Here is a 23165-nt window from a genome sequence, read left to right as displayed (position 1 = left end):
TAGTATAGTTGATTTAGTGTTTCAGGTGTACAGCAAGGTGATTCAGTTAGTTTTTCAGATTCTTTTCCATTATAGGTTATTACAAGATATTGAATATAGTTCCCTGTGCTATACAGTAGATCCTTGTCTTTTATCTATTTTATATATAGTAGTGGGTATTTGTGAATCCCAAGTTCCTAATTTATCCCTCCCCCCACCCCTGCGGTAACCATAAGTTTGTTTTCTATGTCTGTGGGTCTATTTCTGTTTTGTACATAAGTTCATTTGTATCTTTTTTAGATTCCACATATAAGTGATATATGCTATTTGTCTTTGTCTGGCTTATTCACTTAGTATGATAATCTCTAGGTCCATCCATGTTGCTGCAAATGGAATTATTTCATTCCTTTTTATGGCTGAGTAATATTCCACCGTATATATGTACCACATCTTCTTTATCCATTCATCTGTTGATGAACGTTTACGTTGCTTCCATGCCTTGGCTGTTGTAAATAGTGCTGCTGTGAACATTGTGTGAGCACTCTTGTTTATAATTTTTAAAAAAAGCATTTATAAGGTTAGTTTGTTCACTCCTGAATATCTTGTTTCTTGTATGGTTTATAGAGCCCCTTGTTCAGATTTCATTGCTTAAAACACTTAGAGCAGGTAACGTACCAGACAAATGTCTATTAGTGCTTCTACTAAACAGAGCAAGGGGAAGTAAAGATTACCTCTAAAAACCCAGTGTTCATTGCATTGGTCAATGCTGTTGACAATTAGAAAGCGTGGTAAAAATACCTTCCTGATTTTCTGCATACACCATGGGAGAAATATTAGTTGACATTCTTAGAATGCAAGTAGAGAAACCAGTTTTGAACTGCTTTAAACAACACATTTGGAAATCTGTTTAAAACTACTAAAAGAATAGTATAGAATCCAAAGGCAGGAATGCATCAGTGCCTGAAGATGGCCTGAAATAGAAAACTGAAAGGTCTGAGAGGACTTCATACACTCTTGCTCTGGCTCACATCTGTATTCTTCTCAGTAAAATATATTTCGTTTTTCTTTTTCTCTTTGAAGATTGATTTATCTCCTCAGTCTTTTTTTTTTTTTTTTTACTATTTAAAATATTTATTTATTTATTTATTTATGGCTGTGCTGGGTCTTCATTGCGGCACATGGGCTCTCTGTAGTTGCGGCACGTGGAGGGCTATTCTTCATTGAGGTTTGTGGGCTTCTCATTGCAGTGGCTTCTCTTGTGGCACACAGGCTGTAGAGCACGTGGGCTCAGTAGTTGTACATGAGCTTAGTTGCTCTGCGGTATGTAGGATCTTCCCGGGCCAGGGATAGAACCTGTGTCCCCTGCATTGGCAGGCGGGTTCTCCACCACTGTGCCACCAGGGAAGTCCTCCTCAGTAGTTTTGAAAGATTACCACTCTCCTCTACCTACAACAGCTCTGATTAAATGTTTACCTGTCTGGAGATAGTTACTTTTTAAAATTCCAGTTCTTCATTTTTAGGGAGGAAACTCAAGCCTTCATGACAGGTTTGCATTTCTGGAACATTAGATATTGGCAAGGGGTTGGGTGTTATTGTATAAACAGGGTCCAATCCTGTGTGTGGGTGGGAGGATAATTGGAGGGGAGGTTATCGTAAATAAAAGGGGAAGGTGAGTTCAAGAGATGCGAAAAATAGAAATCACAAGTATTTACTTCATAACAGTAAATATCTGAGATTTTGCCCCCATTTTCCTTTAATAAGGAGATAGGAGAGGTTGGGGTTTGTGACAGACTCAAGTTGATATAAGTAGGCATTTGACTACAATTAGGGGCAGATGTTAGTATAGAAAAGGAAAAGTGGGATGGTTGGCACCATGGATTAGGAGACTGAAACTTGATGGACTTAAAAAAGCACAGAATCTATTTGAAACAGCATGGACAAATTGCCTAAATTTCCTTTCTGTTCATTACAGAAAGACGATCTAATTTGTATGCAAGTTCTTTCTTTTAGAAAATTAATCTTAGCAAAGTATTGTGTAAAATACTTTAAATTAAACAACTGCAGAAGTTGACTCCATATAGTAAGATATTTTTGTATTGCAAGAAGGAGATTTGCAAGGTGATTAGGACTTAAATTAAGATTTCTTTTCACAGTTTAATTTACTTAAGGGCCTTTGGTCCAGGGGCAGAAGAAATAGGCAGCAGCTACAACATATTTTTAGCGTGTTTACATATTTATTCGTTGAAGGTATACTATGAGTTATATAGTTTCACTCACTGCCCCAGAAAGAGTGAAAAGTTGAAAGAACTGGGTGTGGTGGTAGAGGTGGAATGATTACTGGCTCCTTACCATGTGTGCCTTTAACTTAACATTTTGCCCACCTTGATAAACAGTAGGTATGTTTTATTTTGGAAAACATCTGTCAGCAGTAGAGATGGCTATTTCAAAACAATTTGAACATTTGGGGAAAATTATTACATAGGGAAAAAGTTACTTGTTTTTTCTTCACAAGTCTCAAAGCAAATATAGGGAGGAAAGTTTACTAATGCATAAGTAAACTTGCCTAAAAATAGGTTGTGTCAGTCTTGTAAACTACTTCATTTTTCAGAAATAAGAAATGTACAGTTTGTTTTGAGGTATAACACATTAGTTTCAGGTGTACAATGTAGTGACTTGATATTTGTATATATTGCAAAACGATCACCACGATAAGTCCAGTTAATGTCCATCACCATACAGTTACATTAATTTTTTTCTTGTGATGAGAACTTTCAAGATCTGCTCTCCTAGCTACTTTCAAGTATGAAATACAGTATTATTAATTACAGTCACCATGCTGTACATTATATATCCCCACGACTTTATCATTTTATAACTGGAAATTTGAAGAAACTTACAAGGTTTAAAGTCCTTTTTATATTTCAAGATTATGGATTGATTCTGTTTGAAATTTGATAAAAAGATTTGTGACTTAACTGAGGAGTTGAGACCTGAAGAACCAAGGATAGAGTTAGGCTTCTGAGCATAATAGCCAGAAAACTAGGAGGACTCTGACCTAAAGTGTGGCCTGTATATAGACATACTTTCCTTTACGAAGGGTTGGAAGTCCCAGAGCAAATATGACGACTGTTGGGGTCCACAGGCTTAGTTCACCCAGAGGGAGAATCTATATCTTCATCATGGAAGAACCTCAAGAGATATCTGCTATTTTATGGGTACTTGATTGTGGCTTTGGGGACACAGGGAAGGTTAGCTCTTACATCATCTAACTTTTATTGAGGTTTAATGGAAAGGGCCTAGGATCTCAAATCACAAAGTCTGTGTTCTGGTCTCAGCCCTGACTAAGGGCAGGGACCATATCTGAAGTCACTTGATCTCTCTGGGTTTCAATTTTTTCCCCTTCATCTATAAAAAAGGAAATTTCAACTCAAGGAAATTTCAACTCAAGTAAGTCTCCAGCTCTCAATTAATGCATTAAAAGTTATCTACTATCATTTTAGATCATCAACTCCATTGTAAACACCGATGCAAACTTAGGCATTGAAATCAGGTGGCATTTCTTGGTTTTAAGGTAGTTAGGCATATAAATGCTTTACATTTTTTTTGGTAGTATCTTCAAAACAAAAGCAACATTAAAATTTTCTTATATAGAAAGCAGTTGTGAATCTGACAACAGAAATAATAAAGTATTGGATAAGGTGAATGTTTAGGAAAGATAAGGTGTCTGGAGATTAAGTTCTTTTAAGTATTTAGGTAATAGAGACTTGTCTCCCTTTGCAAAAATTTCATACTTTTTAGGGACTTAATTTTGTGTGAAATTTTCATTCTAAATGTAAAAGAAGTATTACTTGCAAAGAAAGAGTGGTGAATTTCTCTTTTTTTTTTTTTTGAAAAGTGAGTTTTCTTACATTGAGATCTACTAATATTTGGACTGGTTCTCCCTATCAGATATAAACTTGTTGCTGATCCCTTGAGTTGGTCCTGGTGGTGGTCGATATTTTTTTCCTTGATGATTGTGGTATTTTTTTCCTTGATGATTGTGGTATTTTTTTCTTTGATGATTGTATGATTGACAAAGTTGGCATCTCGGGTTTCACCCTACTATCTCTTACTGATTCTGCTCCCTCCTACCAAGTGGTACCTTCATTGCTTTATATTGTGTTTTTAACGATAGACGTCGTAACAGGTATGAGATGATAATTCATTGTGGTTTTGATTCGCATTTCACTGTTGATTAGGGATGTTGAGCACCTTTTCATCTACCTGTTGGCCATTTGTATGTCATCTTTGTGAAAATGTCTATTCAGCTTTCCTTGCCTTTTTTTTTTTTTTGGATGCACCCAGCTTGCAGGACCTTAGTTCCCCAACCGGGGATTAAACCCAGGCCCCTGCAGTTGAAAGCACTGAGTCCTAACCATTGCACTGCCAGGGAATTCCCCCCTTTTCCCTTTTTTTTTTTTTGCGGTACGCGGGCCTCTCACTGTTGTGGCCTCTCCCGTTGCAGAGCACAGGCTCTGGATGCGCAGGCTCAACGGCCATGGCTCACGGGCCCAGCCGCTCCGCGGCATGTGGGATCTTCCTGGACCGGGGCACAAACCCGTGTCCCCTGCATCGGCAGGCAGACTCTCAACCACTGCGCCACCAGGGAAGCCCCGCTTTTTCCCATCTTTTAATTAGGTTATTAATTTTTTGGCTATTGAGTTGTATGAGTTTCTTATATGTTTTAGATAGTAACCCCTTATCAGAGGTTATATTTGCAAGTATTTTCTCCCATTGTGTAGGTTGCCCTTCATTTCATTTTGTTGATGGTTTCCTTTGATGTGCAGAAGCTTTTTAGTTTGTCACAGTCCCACTTGTTTATTTTTTGCTTTTGATGCCTTTGCTTTTGGTGTCAAGGCCAAAAAAAAATCATTGTCAGGACCAGTGTCAAGGAGCTTACTCCCTATGTTTTCTTCTAGGAGTTTTATGGTTTCAGGTCTTCTGTTCAACTGTTTAAACTGTTTTGGGTTGATTTTTGTGTGTGGTGTAAGATAGTGGTCCAGTTTCATTCTTTGCATGTCCACTTTTCCCAACACCATTTATTAAAGAGACTATCCTTTTCCCATTGTATATTCTTGGCTTCTTTGTTAAAAATTAATTGACCATGTATGTGTGGGTTTATTTCTGGTTTCTGTCTAATTGATCTGTGTTTCTGTCTTTATGCAACTACCATACATACTGTTTTGATTACTGTAACTTTGTAATATAGTTTGAAATAAGGAAGCATGGTGCCTCCAGCTTTGTTCTTCTTTCTCAAGATTGCTTTGGCTGTTTGGGGTCTTTTCTGGTTTTATACACATTTTAGGTTGTTTGTTCTATTTCTGTGAATAATGTCATTGCAATTTTGATATGGATTGCATTGAATCTGTAAATTGCTTTGGGTAGTATAGACATTTTAAAAATATAAATTCTTCTGATTCACGAACATGAGATATGTTTTCATTTATTTGTGTCTTCAGTTTCTTTCATCAATGTCTTACTAAAGTTTTCAGTGTACTTTTTTCCCCCTGTATATTCATTCTGGTGGCATATCTCCCTTTTCTTGCTGGGGCAACAAATATCATATATCCATAGCCTAGTTTTTCAGAGAGTTTAATGAAGGTGATGGGATGCTGTTGACTTAATTTCTGGAGTAATGACATACATTACTGTCATATTGCTGAAAAGTATCTTCCCAATCTTTGCAAAATAGAATCAAATCTTAGAGTCAGAAAGGATCTAAGAATTTTTTTTTTCTAAAAATTTTTCAAGTTTCTTTTATTGTGATTGAGCAGGCATGTTTGCCTAGTTAAGGGTAGAGTGGGAATAAGAAACAGGGTGTCATGTCTCGTGCCTTGGTATTTTTTTAAGCTTCCTGTGCCCAAATGTTGAAAGTCCCTATTTCAGATAAATAAGAGTTGTTTTCATTTCAGTGTTTATACAGTTGTTGATACCAACAACAACAACAGAAAAAAAGGCAAAATGATTTGAGAGCTCAGAATATGGCGGATTCTCTGAATAGGTATTTGTTCCTCTCCAACAGTAACCCAGATCTATAAAGTTTAATGTTCTAATAGAACGATTTACTTGAAGGGAAGATAACTTAAATATGTGAAATCTATGAAAAAAGTTCATGTATCCAGCATCAATCATTATTAGTTTGTGACTGTTCTTGAGAAACATTTTTAATCTTGGTAATAATTTTTAGGCTTTGTATAACTACAAAATAAATGTAGTCATATTCTAAACGACTTAATTGGAAGCACTTTCATTTTTCTGCAGTGTTTCCTGAGGTTATAGGCGGGTGTTTGAGGAGTACATGCGGGTTATTAGCCAGCGGTACCCGGACATCCGCATTGAAGGAGAGAATTACCTCCCTCAACCAATATATAGGTAAGTAAATTTCTGTAGTTTATAAACGAGTTTTTTAAGTGAATTCTTTCACATTTGTAAATAAACTTTTGTGAATTGGTTCAATTAACTTTCCTTGGTTATTATAATTTCTTAGTTGGTTATAATTTACAGAGAACAGTTTTATAAATGGCAAGTTTATTTGATCCAAATATAGAAGAATTTTTCTGTAACAAGGAATAGAGGAAGATCATTTCAGAGATGGCAACCCTTCTAAAGATGTGTTTTCTTATGTAATTTTTATTGTGGGCGTAGATCAAGAACTCCTACAATTTTTTTTTTTTTTTTTGCGATATGTGGGCCTCTCACTGTTGTGGCCTCTCCCGTTGCGGAGCACAGGCTCCGGACGCGCAGGCTCAATGGCCATGGCTCACGGGCCCAGCTGCTCCGCGGCATGTGGGATCTTCCCGGACCGGGGTACGAACCCGTGTCCCCTGCATCGGCAGGCAGACTGTCAACCACTGCGCCACCAGGGAAGCCCAAGAACTCCTACATTTTTATAGAAAGCCAGTGGTACAAAATTCTGTACTGTTAAAATAGTATTTTTAAAGACCAGTGCTCTATAGTTTTATAAATTAATTTTTGATTGATTCAAAAGATGTTAAACATTTTTGTTTTAAAACTGCACAATAAAATTTAGTTACTAGTTTTTTCCTAGTATAATTGGCAATTTTTAGATTTGGTGTTTAGAAAATGTGTATACACATAGACTTGAGTTAAAGAAATTTTGAAGTAGATGAGAAATTGCAGCTTCTGATGAATTTCCTTCTTTTCTTTTAATAGACACATAGCATCTTTCCTGTCAGTCTTCAAGCTAGTGTTAATAGGCTTAATAATTGTTGGCAAGGATCCTTTTGCTTTCTTTGGCATGCAAGCGCCTAGCATCTGGCAGTGGGGCCAAGAAAACAAGGTATGTAATGTAATAGCTTTGGTAGCTGTAGGTTCTTAGTTGTCAGTGAGATATTTTAATGGATTCTTCTTTTTCTTTCTTTCTTTTTTTTTTTTTAAGTACTTTTTGCTATTTCAACTTAAACCACTTTTTATTTCTGGGCAAAGCACTTAACCTCCTTTAGCCTTAGTCTCCATATTTATACATTAAGAATGATTAGGTCTTACCTTTTTATTATTTGAAGGACAGAGAGGTGTTACTTTAGTAGAACCTGGGCACAAAATAATTTAATACCTGATTTTGATTTTGATTATACAAGTTGGGCCAAATCATACAGCAAAACATAATATATACAAAATGTAGGCCTTTTATACCAACTAATATGGGTATTAATAGGTTTATTCATGTTAAAAATGGGATTTCCACCAATTTATTCTTATCAAAATTCTCTGTTTTTATTATTTGTTCTTTGACTTTTCTGTTCATGGGTAACCTAAAGCAGATTACCTGAAACAATCAATATAAATATACATAAGAATCTTGTGCTGTTTATTTTGTTCTTTGGTAGGGTCTTGCTGCATCATATACTCTTTCCAGATCTCTCATCTGTTTTACTTAAAACCATCTTTTCTGGAGGGTGTACCTTTCTGCTGTGAGAAATGGGAATAATTTCTCCCTTGAATGAGATTACTTAGGTTTCCTTCTAATAAGTATTCTCTTTTGGAGTCCTCTGGTCTTATCCTTTAGTTCTAGGCTGAGACTACCTTTAGCCAACTCCTAATATAGCTGTACTTCTTAGGGAATCACTTATTTCTAGTCACAGGCAAGGCTTCTTAACATAAACATCCTCAGGTGCTACCTCTAATTCAGATGTGTCTCTACTCTGTTATTAACAAAATATTGATTTACATAGGATTAAGAATTAGAAATTAAGTACTTACTGATAATGTTTTGTACTATATTTGTTCCTTCTGTTGGTTCTAAATTGATTTAGTGCATTTTACTTCTTTAGGCTTATAACATTGTCAGTCTACTGTGGAAGAAGATACTTGAAGGCTGTAGCTTTCGTGACACTTAACTTGTGTATTGTTCTCATGAAAGTAGACTTTGTGCCCAAATGCTAGGATAACTTCTGTGAAATCAAAGCCCACCTAGCTCAAGTGGGGTTAGGGGAAATCTCCTTCTCATCTGCTATAGGCATTTTGATTTATTTTTCTGAAACAGCTGGCTGTGAATTGACATCCTCACTACATCCTGCTTTTAGGTGATTTTGTTAAATTGAAACTTCTGTTCAACAGGAGCCTCTGATCTTTTGGGACAGTATAGATTTGCCTTCAAAAGGTGAATGAATGTAACTTAATATGCTAGTGCTTTCTAACCAACTTTTTTTTAGTTTGACTTAAAATGATTTGTTTGGAACACAGAATACAGGGAGTTGCTGACTAGTTGCATCACTAGTCTCTTGTGAGTTCATACATTATATTATAAAAATTCTAAAATGAATCCTTCTTATGCTGGTATTCTTTTGTTTAACTTATTAAGACTATTATGAGATTTCTAGAAATTTTATCTTTACATTAGGAATACTGTAATTTCTTCAGAATGTATAGAGCTGTGAATTAATGTTGCAATTTTCTGTGTACACTATCTGAATATATGGAGTAGCAGTAATAATTTGTATAGAAACTTAAAGTAGATTTAAAAAGAGCAATTTCCAAATAAAAATGAGACTATTTAAAGCTTACTTAATTTGTGATGTTGTTTTGATTTGAAAATAAGTTTACCTATTGTACTTAATTGTATTTTCTTTTAGGTCTATGCATGTATGATGGTCTTTTTCTTGAGCAACATGATTGAGAACCAGTGTATGTCAACAGGTGCATTTGAGATAACTTTGAATGGTAGGTTCTGAATAGTTTGCATTCTGTGATAAATGTTAAATGATTTATAATAAGCATCAGGCTTTTCCATTTTTCATAATATGCTAAATTATCTCTTTACATGGTCCTCACCTACTCCCATGGCTTTAGAATAACATCTATATGATGACCCTTAAATGTATAGCTCTGGAGAGCTCTAGACCTCTCTTCTAGGTGTTATAGCCAGGAATCCTGAACATTACCTACTCCCAAACTGTTGATTACCTCAGCTTCCTGCAATTGTTTTATACTCCAGTTTGCTCCTTCCCTGACATTTCTCGCTTATTTAAGGGCACCATTATCATTCTCCCCAGTTGCCCATGTCAGAAACCTAGGATAACATCCTAGATTTCTCCCTTACTCTCCATATCTAATGGATTACCAATTTTTCTCAATTCTACTTTTTACAGTTTTCAAAAATCTTCTATTTATCTTCATTGCTAACCACCCTAATCCAAGCCACAATTATCTTGCTATCCTCTAACATATTCTCTAAACCAGAGGTTGGCAAATATGGCCTATGAGCTAACAGTGGCTTTACAATTTTAAAATTTCTTTATATTAAAATTTTTTTTATTCAGGTATAGTTTATTTATAATGTCATGTAGGTTTCAGGTATACAGCACAGTGATTCAGATTCTTTTCAGGTTCTTTTCCCTTATAGGTTATTACATAATATTGAGTATAGTTCCCTGTGCTGTATATAGTAGGTCCTTGTTGATTATTTATTTTATAGAAAGCAGTATGTATATGTTAATCCCAGCCTCCTAATTTATTCTTCTTCCCACCCCCCTTTCCCCTTTGGTAACCATAAGTTTGTTTTCGGTGTCTGTGAGTCTCTTTCTGTTTTGGAAATAAGTTCATTTGTGTCTTTATTTTTTAAGATTCCACATATAAGCGATATCATATGATATTTGTCTTTCTCTGTCTGGCTTACTTCACTTAGTACGATAATCTCTAGGTACATCCATCTTGCTTGGTGGCTCTTACTTTTTTTTTTGGCCAAGCCACGCAGCTTTCTTGATTTTAGTTCCCCGACCAGGGATTGAACCTGGGCTCCAGCAGTGAAAGCACCAAGTCCTAACCACTGGACTGCCAGGGAATTCCCTCTTATATTTTTTAATGGCTAAAAAAATTAAAAATACTTTGTGATGTGGAAATTATATGACATTCAGACTTCAGTATTCATACCTAGAGTTTTGAGTTTCATCATTGAAAAATTTGTGGAAATATATCTCCCTGGTTTTATAAGTACCTATATGGTATCCTTGATTTTGCCTCGTGGTATGTAAAGTCTAAAATATATACTGTCTGGCTTCTTACAGAAAAATTTGCTGACATCTGCTCCAGCACTTGAGTCATTTAAAAGAAAATTTTTTTAATGCACATTTCATCTTGTTGCTTCACTCCCTCAAGTTTATTAAATGGCTTTATTTTGTTCTCAAGATAAAGACCAGAACATTTAACATGGACAAAAGGCCCTGAATGATGTAGCCTGGGCATGGACAAACCATAGCCCTGTGGACCATGTCCTCTGCTACCTGCTTGGTAAATAAAGTTTTATTGGAACACAGCCATGCCCATTCATTTATCTGCTTTCAGGCTACAATGAATGTTAAGTAGCTGGGACAGACTATACATCTTCTTGAGCTGAAAATGCTTACTTTATAGTTTCTTGATCCCTGATCTAATCCCTGCCAACCTTTCCAGCTTCCCTTGTACCACTCTTCTATATTTCAGCTTTCACGTTTAACAATATCTCCCAATTTTAATAATCTCTCTCTTTTAATGATAGTAAGTACAAAGGCTCCTTCCCAGCCTCTCATATGTCCCTCTCATAGCATCTTCTAGTTTTGATTTTTAGTATACAAATGTGATTTTGTAGCTATTTATATAGTTCTTTTTATATTTCCTCTACTAGAATGTAAACTCCATGAAAGCAAGAAGCTGAATTCTATCTCCAGCTGTGTGCATAGACAATACATGTTTATAGAATGAATGTCTATTATAGAATCATCTTTAATGTGGAAGGGGTGGTACCATTTATTTTTATAGATGTACCTGTGTGGTCTAAGCTGGAATCTGGTCACCTTCCATCCATGCAACAGCTTGTTCAAATTCTTGACAATGAAATGAAGCTCAATGTGCATATGGATTCAATCCCACACCATCGATCATAGCCCCACCTATCAGCACTGAAAACTCTTCTGTAAGTAGTTTAAAAATACAGTAACTGTGTATAGGTATCAGTTAATTGTAATGAATCAGCAAGATATTTCATATATTAGCATAATAGATATAGATATATATAATAATAGATATTGCATATATTGTCAATTGAGTTTCCAACTTAAGGTTTAACAGATGGTTGTTTTCTTCATTAAAATTTATAAATGACCAAGAGAGTTTGGATCTGCTAAAGTAAAGTAAGGTTGTACTATTAATTTTATGTTTAAGGCTTAATAATTGGGCCTGTAACATCATTTTTTTGACTTGTGAACTTCTAATGGCCAAAATTCATATACTGTACATATATTGTACATATATACCCTCCCCTTACCTTCAAATAACTAGTTCCTAAAACTATGCAAGTTCTTTTCACATGCTCAAGATAGAAAATTTATAAGCAAATGTGGGTGAACATAGAGGTGAAAGTTAGTTAATTTTGTTTAACAGAGATGTTATCAGTTCTTTTCTGATCAATGAGTGGATTTTACAAGAGTGAATTTTGAAACAAAATATTTTTTCTGTGTGTCTTTCAGACATTAAGGGATTTTTGCAAGAGCAGCGTGACTGACATTATGAAGGCCTGTACTGAAGACAGCAAGCTGTTAGTACAGACCAGATGCTTTCTTGGCAGGCTCGTTGTACCTCTTGGAAAACCTCAATGCAAGGCAGTTTTTCAGTGCTGGCACATTTTGGAATTCTGCACATTCGTGGAGTGCAATAATACTGTATAGTTTTTTTTTTCTTCCCCAAGTCCACTCGGTTAATAGTTTTTTAAAAAAATGCAGACATTACTACTTGCACTTCTTTTTTCTCGGTCATATTTGAAAAAGTAGAAAATTGAGTTGCAATTTGATTTTTTTTTTCAAAGATGTCTGTTAAGTCTGTTGTGATTTTATATGAATTTTCCTTTTTTATAGTTTAAAATTGATCCTTTTGGGACTAGAGCTGTAGTTCCCAAATACTTTATAAGAGTTTATCAGACATCTGTAATTTGGTCATGTCCAATTTATATAGTTTTCAAAATACTGCGGATTGTGAACAGCACATTATATAAGATTAAGGGGGGAAATCCTATATCCAGAGTACTCTACCAATTTGTGTATGTGTGTGTGTGCGTGTGTGATTACCAGAGAACTACTAAAAGACCAACCACTTTTTAAATCCTGTTAATGTAGTTCAAGTGTCCTGCCTTGACCAATTTAATGAGTTGATTAACTGGGCCTTTATACTTAACTCAATAAAAAACTAAGCAGATGTAAGTTAAATAAAAAGCTTGAGTTTATTGCCCAGCGTACCTATTAACATTATATTTAACAGTTGTCTGCAAAGTTTTGTTTTTGACTCACTGAGAATTTCCTATGGGACACACTTTAGATTCACACACAAATAATAGGTCATTTACCATTTTTAGGATAATTGAAACTTGCCTCACTAAAGAAAGGTTAGTTGAACCTCTTTACAACATTAATATTAGGTAAATGGAGATCACTTGCCTAATAATTTAACTTGTCTAACATCATATCAGAATTTTATTATATTTGAGGGACAAAATTGAAAGATTTTTTATTCAGTGAATTTAATATCTTTCCAGAGTTCTAAAAGGTAGTTTTTTTTTTAAAGCTTAAATTGATAAAGACTATAAGAGTAATTTAGCAGAAATAGGACCATAATGTAGAAAAATAGTCATATAGCAACAGTCGTAACATACTTCATCTTCCCTGTAGGAATAAAAGTGGTAGGTCTAGATTTGTTAGTGGAAGTAAAGGGATTTATGGAAAAATAATGAGATAATTCAATATTGAGTCCACCAAACACTTAGCACAATCTTATACTTCATTTGTCAGTGAATATTTGTTGAAATGCATGTCTGGTAATTATCATGATTGTGACAGCCTCAAGGTGGAACATACTGTAGTCTCTAGCTGAAAAGAAGTTAGCCTAATAATTCACTGCAGAAAATTGATTAAATGCCTTATCCTTTTAATTAAGGCTGCAGAACTGTTCACCTAAGATCATACAGTAGCAAGAGTCTATACAATTTAAGCTAGAGGTTACTTAGAGATTGTTATTCAGGTGTAATAACATTTTGTTATCTTTGATTAGGGCTTAAAACTTTGTTAACTTGATTTGTACCAGCCCAAACTTCCTTCTGCAAGTTGAACACACTGCTGAGTGTGTGTAGGGTCTTTCTTCAGTGACAGACATTCCACCAGTGACAGTTAACCTTTTGACATTTAGACCTTCCAGACTTGTCTTGGATATTCTCATGTATCTGACAGGCCAACCATGAAGAATTGAAGATTTAATTCTAATTTTTTCCATGTTTGCCTTGGGTGAATAACTTATCCTTTGGAGAATAGCTTTAAGTGGCTAGGTCATTGATAAAACTCAACTACTTTCTTCACACCCATTTCAATATTATTTTATGTTTGGCCATATTTAAATCTAAGATTTAATGTAGTCTAGTGAAAAAATTAGTGGGAAGTGTGAATGTAAAAAAAAACATGAAAAAAAGGAAAGTTAGAAAGCTATTTAGAATGTGGCTTTATTATATTCCTAACATTTCAAAATTTATTACATAGTTGCTTACAAATTGGTGTGGTTGTGTAGTTTATAAATGTTTATGTACTCTGTTAATTGCAAGACTGTAGAACATGACAGCAGGTTGGCTACTGTTATTGGGGTTTTTACCATAGTTGCTATTGTGGAAGAGATTACATGTTAGATTAATTTAAAAATGTTGGCAAAACATGGCTTTATACCTCAGCATCAAAATGTGCAAGACACATATGCTTTCAGAATATAAATGCGTTATTAACTTCACGGCACTAAGCTCAATGGCAGCAGTTGATCACCCTTTACCACTATCAAAACATAACAGGATCCTAATGATGATTCTTATTTTGAATGTTATTAGCTGGGGACCTTGATTGGTTGGCATTTTATTGTCATGATTTTAACTAATTTAGATGAAAAAGAAATAGCCTACAGAATTTTAAAGCATGATTTAATATTTCATACTAAGACTTTAAAAAATCTTTTTTGAGAGAAACAGGAATTGTAGAGTCTGGGGGGCTTTAAAGCATTGTGAAAATAAACTTTTATTAAGCTGATATGAAAGGAACCCCTCCTTTCTGGAACTGAATCTGTGCTAGAGCACTTTATATGATAACTGTATTTAGGAAATTTTATGTTGTAAAAATTGTTGTCATCAAGTAATGTTTTCTGATGGTTTCTTAACCCAACCAGTGCTACACCCCCCCTCTGCCCCTCCCAGTCTGGCACTCCCAGTATTACCACTCTGGGGCCTTAAACTACTTCTTGAGCCTTATGGTCCAGTTTCGTGTGCTTCATTGTTACCTGAAATTTCAACAGTTCTGTGGTGTGTTCTGTGCTGGGGTGGAGCAAAGACGAGCAGTTTACATTATTGATCTTCTTTACCACCAACCTCCAGAATCCCTGAGAAAAGTCATACTAGCATCCCAAAATCTGGATAGAAATAAGATGAGGACTTCTCTTGACTGATATAGACAGTTTAACAATCTCAGAAGAGAAAGCAAAAGTTCAGATACTTTTCTTAAATCCAGCTGAGCCTTTTCCCTCACAGTCCCAGGCTCCTTTTCCCTAGGCTTAAAAAAGCAAATAGAAGCAGACCCAGATCTGAACTGTATCTTGAAGAAAAATTAAAATTGGTCTCATGTACAGTGGGAAGAGTGTTAAGTCACCCATTCTTTGTCAAGGCTTGTAGAATGTCTTCTGTTGCCTTTGTTAAGCATGAGCAAAATAAAAAGAAACAACATGATATCTAGGCAAACGTGTAACAGTAGTGGTTTTAAAAGTTTAGTGTGCCTAAGAATCATTAGGATAAATTACTGGATCCCATCCCTAGAGATTCTGATTCATTTGGTCTGAGAGGGGTCCATATAATTTGCACTTTAGCCCAGCTTCCAGATAATGCTGGTGCTGTCAGTTTGAGGTCCACACTGAGGAGCACTGCACCATCACAGGTCAGAGTGCAAAAGACCCAGGACACTCTGGAAGGAAATACAGGTCGTGGAACAGAAGAAAATTTTGCATATTTGCTTCACATTTATGGAATGACTTAACAACAAGAAATTCAGTAAAATGAGAACCCAAAAGAAGAAACAGAATGAGATGAGAGGGAGATTGTTTCCAGGAAAACAAATTGAGGACTTAATTGTCCCAATTAATCTGTTGTATCAGTGCAACATATTTGTTATCCTTTGTTGGGTTAGTATGTTAAAACTTTTGGAGTGGGTATTTTAAAAGGAAATGTTAAATCTTTGAGTATAAAATAACTGATTTGAATTGCCAGGTTTTCTCAAAGTGGGCAACATGCCTGCATTAATCTTTATAATGACAACTGATCTTGATTTTCACGTCAAACAAATTATTTAAATTTTTACTGTTCTCAGTAGGGAAAATGCATACTTTTAGTTTTATTTTAGCAACCATAATAGAATTCTTTATATCACTGGGGAAATCCAATCTGAACTTAATTAAGCCCCCCAAAAGTAAAGGATTTACTTTCACTTAACTGAAAAATCCAAGGTAAAGTTGGCCTCATTTCTCCATGAGCCTCCACCATAATTGGGGAGAGGATTGTGGGGGGGGCTGGGGAGGATGGGAGAGGAATGAGAACATTGATAAAGTCCTAGAGAGGACTTTGGTGTAACTTGGGGTTACATTCGTATCTTTGGATTCTGTTTCTCACTTGATATCCACGAATAATTTTGTCATGTTAGTTCTTCCTTTTCTCTAATTATTGACTTTACTCCCTCCACCCAACCTCCTTCCTATTGAGGATCATAACTGTTTAAGACAAGTTTATGGCTTTGTGGTTATAAGCTGCTGAGACCAAGTGCTTAGCTATCTGGGAATTATCAGGAGCCAGCACTGGGTCGCTTGGCTTGGTTAGTAAAGTGTTAGAACCTGGCAGGCAGGTTGCTACCAGTACTCCCTGGGGCCACTGGCTATACTCATGACTTTGTGTACTAGCAACTCTTACTAGAGGAAAAGACAATTACTGTTCTTGTTTATTCTTGAGTTGCTAAGAGCAGGTCTGTTTGCAGGGAAGTGTACTGATGACATTTCCTTCTAAATATATATTTTTTAATGTATTAGAAAATGCGGTTGCATTTCATCTTTTAATAGTCCATAGGCTTTCATGATGAGACTATTTTAAAGGTATTAAAATATATAATGTATTTAAACAATAGGTAAGTTAATCAGTGTGATTCTGCTAGTAAAATTCTATATTATTCAGAGCCATGGAAATTTGGTGTTACAAAAGATTTTGAGATGTACTTCAGAATTCTAAAGAAAAGACTAGGAGTTAAGTATCTTGCCCTGATTTCTATAGCTTGTGGCAATGCTAAAATGAAAGGAAAACAAAACCCTATACTGTTGGTGGGGCTTGGGGAAGGAGTAGAAAAGCAAAGAGAGCTTCGTCAGGAATTACTCCTGGTGGGAAGAGAAGAGACCAGTAACAAAGCAAACTTAAAAATTTAATCTCAGTTTCACTTCACAACTGTTTATTTACTTTTACTTTAGCTATGGTGTGGAATTTTTCACTTCAACTAAACTGAAAATAAAAGGCGACACAGTGCAGGGTACCCCAGAAGAAGAGAAGGCAAGTTCCACTAAAGTAGGGCTTCTCAACGTTTTTGCTGAAGCACAGGTCTGCCTGGGACTACGGCTTGATGTGATCCTTTGCAAAATACAATTTTGCCAAATACTTATTTTAAAATTCATGCAAGAAATTCGCTCCAAATTGTTCATGTTGCTTTTAACATAAAAATTTTGTTTTAATAACTCCCTAAATCTTCAAGCAAAATTCATGTTCCAGGAAACCGTTTCTCCTGAGACTGTGTAATCCCTGCTCCATTGCTTATTTTTCTTGGTGTTGGTGTGTGAGTGTGCTTGTTTGTACACACCATCTTAGGAAACATGGAGTGATCTACATTATAGCCATTTTCTTTCAATGTACATAAAGTTTATATATAATCTGCACTTAAGCTTTGCACTTAGGACTTATTACAATAACTGAAGAGGATGTGTTCCAGGAAATTTGTATCCAGAAGATACTTGTGGGAAGATAATGTGAGAAGCATAACTGTGAGTTTTAAAGTGTTAAATAGAGTTACAATACCAAAAAACTAAACACTGTCTAGAGTAAAGTAATGACAGACATGCTGATAACATAAGCCTCTGGGAAGTCTTGAGGAAGGCTAAAATGGTGGTTTTATAAATGTTGCCTATGAATGAGTGGATGGATGGATGAATGAATGGATTGGTTAAGGCAGTGGTTCGCAGCTGGGGGTTTTACCCTCTAGACACTGGTGATGAGACTTTTTTTTTTTAAGCCTCTGTTTTATTTGCTTTATTATTATTTTTTAAACATCTTTATTGGAGTATAATTGCTTTACAATGGTGGGTTAGTTTCTGCTGTATAACAAAGTGATTCAGCTATACGTATACATATATCCCCATATCCCCTCCCTCTTGTGTCTCCCCTCCCACCCTCCCTATCCCACCCTTCTAGGTGGTCGCAAAGCACCGAGCTGATCGCCCTGTGCTATGCAGCTGCTTCCCACTAGCTAGCTATTTTACATTCGGTAGTGTATATATGTCAGTGTTACTCTCTCACTTCGTCCCGGTTTACCCTTCTTACTCCCCGTGTCCTCAAGTCCATTCTCTACGTGGTGATGAGACATTTTTGACTGTTACTCCTGGGAGCGTAGGGTGTGTTGCTCCTGGCATGTAGCTGGTAGAGCCAGAGATGTTGTGAAACATCCCACAGTGTCCAAGACAGCTTGCTACAACAAAGGATAATCTGGTCCAAAATGTTAGCAGGGCAGCTGTTGAGAACTCTGGGTTAGGAGAGTTGGAGGAGGGTGGTGGGAAAGGAGAAGAAAAAGACTGAGAGACAGAGACCAGTGGACCAACACATCATGCAGAGAGGGTCCTGGAATGGAGCCTGGGAACCATACATAGCCTTTAGCTGGGACCTGGAGGGGAAGGAGGGTGGAAAAACTGATCAACCTCCGGGGGTGGGAGAGGGCGGCTCTTTTCTAGGCAGGCTTGAAAGGATTTGCTATTAAGGAGGCCTGATGTGGTTTCAAAGGGTTTCCTTTGCCCCCCTGCGTAGTTTTTCCATATTTAAATTTCAAATTACTTCAACAGAGGAAGCCTTTCATTCCAGTAATGAAATAAAAAGCTAAGTTGAAGGTGACATATTTTTGTGGGAAAGAACAGTCAAATGTAACAGGCCAACAAAGAGAAATGGCTCTTATTAAATCCTGTTTTTGATTAGGGAAAGGAGAGAAGAACTTTGAGGGCTTGAGGTTGGTAGTGGGTCAGAGCAGAGCACAGAAGGGTACATAAAGAAGAGACTTCACAGTGTTTCCTAGGGAAGTTCCTATTTTCTTGGAACTTGTGTGGGAAAGTGAAGCTACATGATCAGAAGCAACTTTGAAATAACTTAAAAAAAGTGGCATTGGTGTAGGAATATTTTTTCCCCTTGAGACATTTGTATTAATGAGTTGGATGGTAAAAGATGATTAACATTCCAGACTGGTAGAGTCCAGCAGTGGCTTCCAGCGATTAAAATAACCTATGTTTAAATTCTCCAGGCTTCCACCTATCCTTAGGCTGACTGAGGGGGGAAAAATAGCTCTGGAGTCTGTACCGAGGGACAAGCAGATCCACAACTTGAAAGTCAGTCGTGTTCTTGGAATATTCCAACTTCAGAATAATGTTTCCATTTAGCTTCTTACAAGCATGTTTTTTTATATATATATAAATTTATTTATTTATGGCTGCGTTGGGTCTTCGTTGCTGTGTGTGGGCTTTCTCCAGTTGTGGTGAGTGGGGGCTACTCTTCCTTGCAGTGCGTGGGCTTCTCATTGCAGTGGCTTCTCGTGGCAGAGCACAGGCTCGGGGTGCGGGCTTCAGTAGTTGTGGCACATGGGCTCCAGCAGTTGTGTCTCGCAGGCTCTAGAGTGCAGGCTCAGTTGTTGTGGTGCATGGGCTTAGTTGCTCTGCGGCATGTGGGATCTTCCCGGACCAGGGCTTGAACCCGTGTGCCCTGCATTGGCAGGTGATTCTTAACCACTGCGCCACAAGGGAAGCCCTGCATGTTTTGAGGGGTTTCTTTGTGCCAGGTAATGTGGAGGATAACAGTTGTGAAGACGTCTAATACAATTGCTGCATTCAAGCTTATAGTTTAGTTAAACACAGCACAACATAATAAGACCTCGTAAAAGAAGCCTAACAAAGCGGGCTACAGAAGCAGAGGGTGGGGCAGTGGCTCTAAGCCCTTAAATATAGAATTTTTGATAGATGGGGGAGGGGGGTTGGGAAGGCACAGAGGAACAAAGAGCATTTTAGAGATGGAAAAGAGCACAGAGGCACAGGGTCTTTGTGATAATTCCTGTAAGGGAAGGACCATAGAGGAGAAGTGTCTGGGAGGGGGTGGGTGAAAGAGGGGTGGGTGATGTGGTGGGAAGTAGGCTGGAAAGGTAGGTTGGGGAAAGATGATTGAGGGCACTGAGAGCTGAGGAATTGGGCTGCATTCTGGGATGATAGCCAAGGAAGGTTTTTGTGCAGATGAGTAGTAGGATCAGATCTGGGTTTTGAGGTGATTTGGCTGTAGAGAGGATATGGAGGGCTGGAGTGGAGGGGAGGCAGAGGCTGTAACAAAAATATTATTCTGGCATCCTCTCGCGCGCGCGCGTGCACACACACACACACACACACACACTGATTTATTCAATTAAAAATCAGTGTCAGCTTCTGTGGTCATAGTCCCTTTATATTCGGGAGTTTTCTTTTACTTTAAGGTTTGGGTTCATGATAAAATTTACATTTCCTTAGAATTACCCTCCTTAAATCTAAAGTCTCATGTTTACAATTTAACTTTTAACCCTTGGGTATCATTTAAATATCTCTTTGTATCTATTTTCTGCTTATTGACTAAGGAACCTCCCTTTTTGTCCTGAGAGCATGAAATTCACTGTAATTAAAGTGTCTAGTGGATTAGTGTGATTATTGTGGTTTTTTTTAAACATCTTTATTGGAGTATAATTGCTTTACAATGGTGTGTTTCTTTTTTCTTTTATTTTTTTAACATCTTTATTGGGGTATAATTGCTTTACAATGGTGTGTTAGTTTCTGCTTTATAACAAAGTGAATCAGTTATACCTATACATATGTTCCCATATCACTTCCCTCTTGCGTCTCCCTCCCTCCCACCCTCCCTATCCCACCCCTCTAGATGGTAACAAACCACCTAGCTGATCTCCCTGTGCTATGTGGCTGCTTCCCACTAGCTATCTGTTTTACGTTTGGTAGTGTATATATGTCCATGCCACTCTCTCACTTTGTCACAGCTTACCCTGCCCCCTCTCCATATCCTCAAGTCCATGCTCTAGTAGGTCTGTCTTTATTCCCGTATTACCCCTAGGTTCTTCATGACCTTTTTTTCCTTAGATTCCATATATATGAGTTAGCATACGGTATTTGTTTTTCTCCTTCTGACTTACTTCACTTTGTATGACAGACTCTAGGTCTATCTACCTCACTACAAATAAATCAATTTTGTTTCTTTTTATGGCTGAGTACTATTCCATTGTATATATGTGCCACATCTTCTTTATCCATTCATCTGTTGATGGACACTTAGGCTGCTTCCATGTCCTGGCTATTGTAAATAGAGCTGCAATGAACATTTTGGTATATGACTTTTTTTTTTTTTGTGGTAAGCGGGCCTCTCACTGTTGTGGCCTCTCCCGTTGCGGAGCACAGGCTCCGGACGCGCAGGCTCAGCGGCCATGGCTCACGGGCCCAGCCGCTCCGCGGCATGTGGGATCTTCCCAGACGGGGGCACGAACCCGTGTCCCCTGCATTGGCAGGCGGACTCTCAACCACTGCGCCACCAGGGAAGCCCAACATGACTCTTTTTGAATTATGGTTTTCTTTGGGTATATGCCCAGTAGTGGGATTGCTGGGTCGTATGGTAGTTCTATTTGTAGTTTTTTAAGGAACCTCCATACTGTTCTCCATAGTGGCTGTATCAATTTATATTCCCACCAACAGTGCAAGAGTGTTCCCTTTTCCCCACACCCTGTCCAGCATTTATTGTTTGTCAATTTTTTGATGATGGCCATTCTGACTGGTGTGAGATGATATCTCATTGTACTTTTGATTTGCATTTTTCTAATGATTAATGATGTTGAGCATTCGTTCATGTGTTTCTTGGCAATCTGTATATCTTCTTTGGAAAAATGTCTCTTTAGGTCTTCTGTCCATTTTTGGATTGGGTTGTTTGTTTTTTTTGTTATTGAGCTACATGAGCTGCTTGTAAAATTTGGAGATTAATCCTTTGTCAGTTGCTTCATTTGCAAATATTTTCTCCCATTCTGAGGGTTGTCTTTTGGTCTTGTTTATGGTTTCCTTTGCTGTGCAAAAGCTTTGAAGTTTCGTTAGGTCCCATTTCTTTATTTTTGACTTTATTTCCATTTCCCTAGGAGAAGGGTCAAAAAGGATCTTGCTGTGATTTATGTCATAGAGTGTTCTGCCTATGTTTTCCTCTAAGAGTTTGATAGTGTCTGGCCTTACATTTAGGTCTTTAATCCATTTTGAGTTTCTTTTTCTGTATGGTGTTAGGGGGTGTTCTAATTTCATACTTTTACATGTACCTATCCAGTTTTCCCAGCACCACTTATTGAAGAGGCTGTCTTTTCTCCACTGTATATTCTTGCCTCCTTTATGAAAGATAAGGTGACCATATGTGTGTGGGTTTATCTCTGGGCTTTCTATCCTGTTCCATTGATCTGTATTTCTGTTTTTGTGCCAGTACCATACTGTCTTGATTACTGTAGCTTTGTAGTATAGTCTGAAGTCAGGGAGCCTGATTCCTCCAGCTCCATTTTTTTGTTCTCAAGATGGCTTTGGCTGTTCAGGGTCTTTTGTGTTTCCATACAAATTGTGAAATTTTTTGTTCTAGTTCTGTGAAAAATGCCAGTGGTAGTTTGGTAGGGATTGCATTGAATCTGTAGATTGCTTTGGGTAGTAGAGTCATTTTCACAATGTTGATTCTTCCAATCCAAGAACATGGTATATCTCTCAATCTATTTGTATCATCTTTAATTTCTTTCATCAGTGTCTTATAATTTTCTACATACAGGTTTTTTGTCTCCTTAGGTAGGTTTATTCCTAGATATTTTATTCTTTTTGTTGCAGTGGTAAATGGGAGTGTTTTCTTAATTTCACTTTAAGATTTTTCATGATTAGTGTATAAGAATGCCAGAGATTTCTGTGCATTAATTTTGTATCCTTTACCAAATTCATTGATTAGCTCTAGTAGTTTTCTGGTAGCATTTTTAGGATTCTCTATGTGTAGTATCATGTCATCTGCACACAGTGACAGCTTTACTTGTTCTTTTCTGATTTGGATTCCTTTTATTTCTTTTTTTTCTCTGATTGCTGTGGCTAGAACTTCCAAAACTATGTTGAATAAGAGTGGTGAGGGTGGGCAACCTTGTCTTGTTCCTGATCTTAGTAGAAATGGTTTCAGTTTTTCACCATTGAGGACGATGTTGGCTGTGGGTTTGTCATATATGGCCTTTATTATGTTGAGGAAAGTTCCCTCTATGCCTACTTTGTGCAGGGTTTTTATCATAAATGGGTGGTGAATT

At 37.0% G+C, this 23165-nt stretch overlaps 1 protein-coding gene across 1 annotated transcript in view; it reads left to right on the top strand.

The window, feature by feature from the left end:
- The window catches only part of SELENOT (selenoprotein T), a 33834-nt gene extending 13326 nt beyond the window's left edge, over nucleotides 1–20508 (top strand). The window contains exons 2-6 of the mRNA XM_030873235.3: nucleotides 6280–6390; nucleotides 7192–7318; nucleotides 9111–9198; nucleotides 11272–11425; nucleotides 11979–20508. Of these exons, the coding sequence (XP_030729095.1) occupies nucleotides 6280–6390; nucleotides 7192–7318; nucleotides 9111–9198; nucleotides 11272–11396 (451 nt within the window). The 3' untranslated portion in view covers nucleotides 11397–11425; nucleotides 11979–20508. The remainder of the gene's footprint in view (nucleotides 1–6279; nucleotides 6391–7191; nucleotides 7319–9110; nucleotides 9199–11271; nucleotides 11426–11978) is intronic.
- The last annotated feature ends 2657 nt before the right edge of the window (nucleotides 20509–23165 follow it).

The sequence above is a fragment of the Globicephala melas genome, chromosome 4 (genome assembly GCF_963455315.2).
Source record: "Globicephala melas chromosome 4, mGloMel1.2, whole genome shotgun sequence".
NCBI lineage: Eukaryota > Metazoa > Chordata > Mammalia > Artiodactyla > Delphinidae > Globicephala > Globicephala melas.
This window is presented reverse-complemented; position numbering and strand designations above follow the sequence as displayed.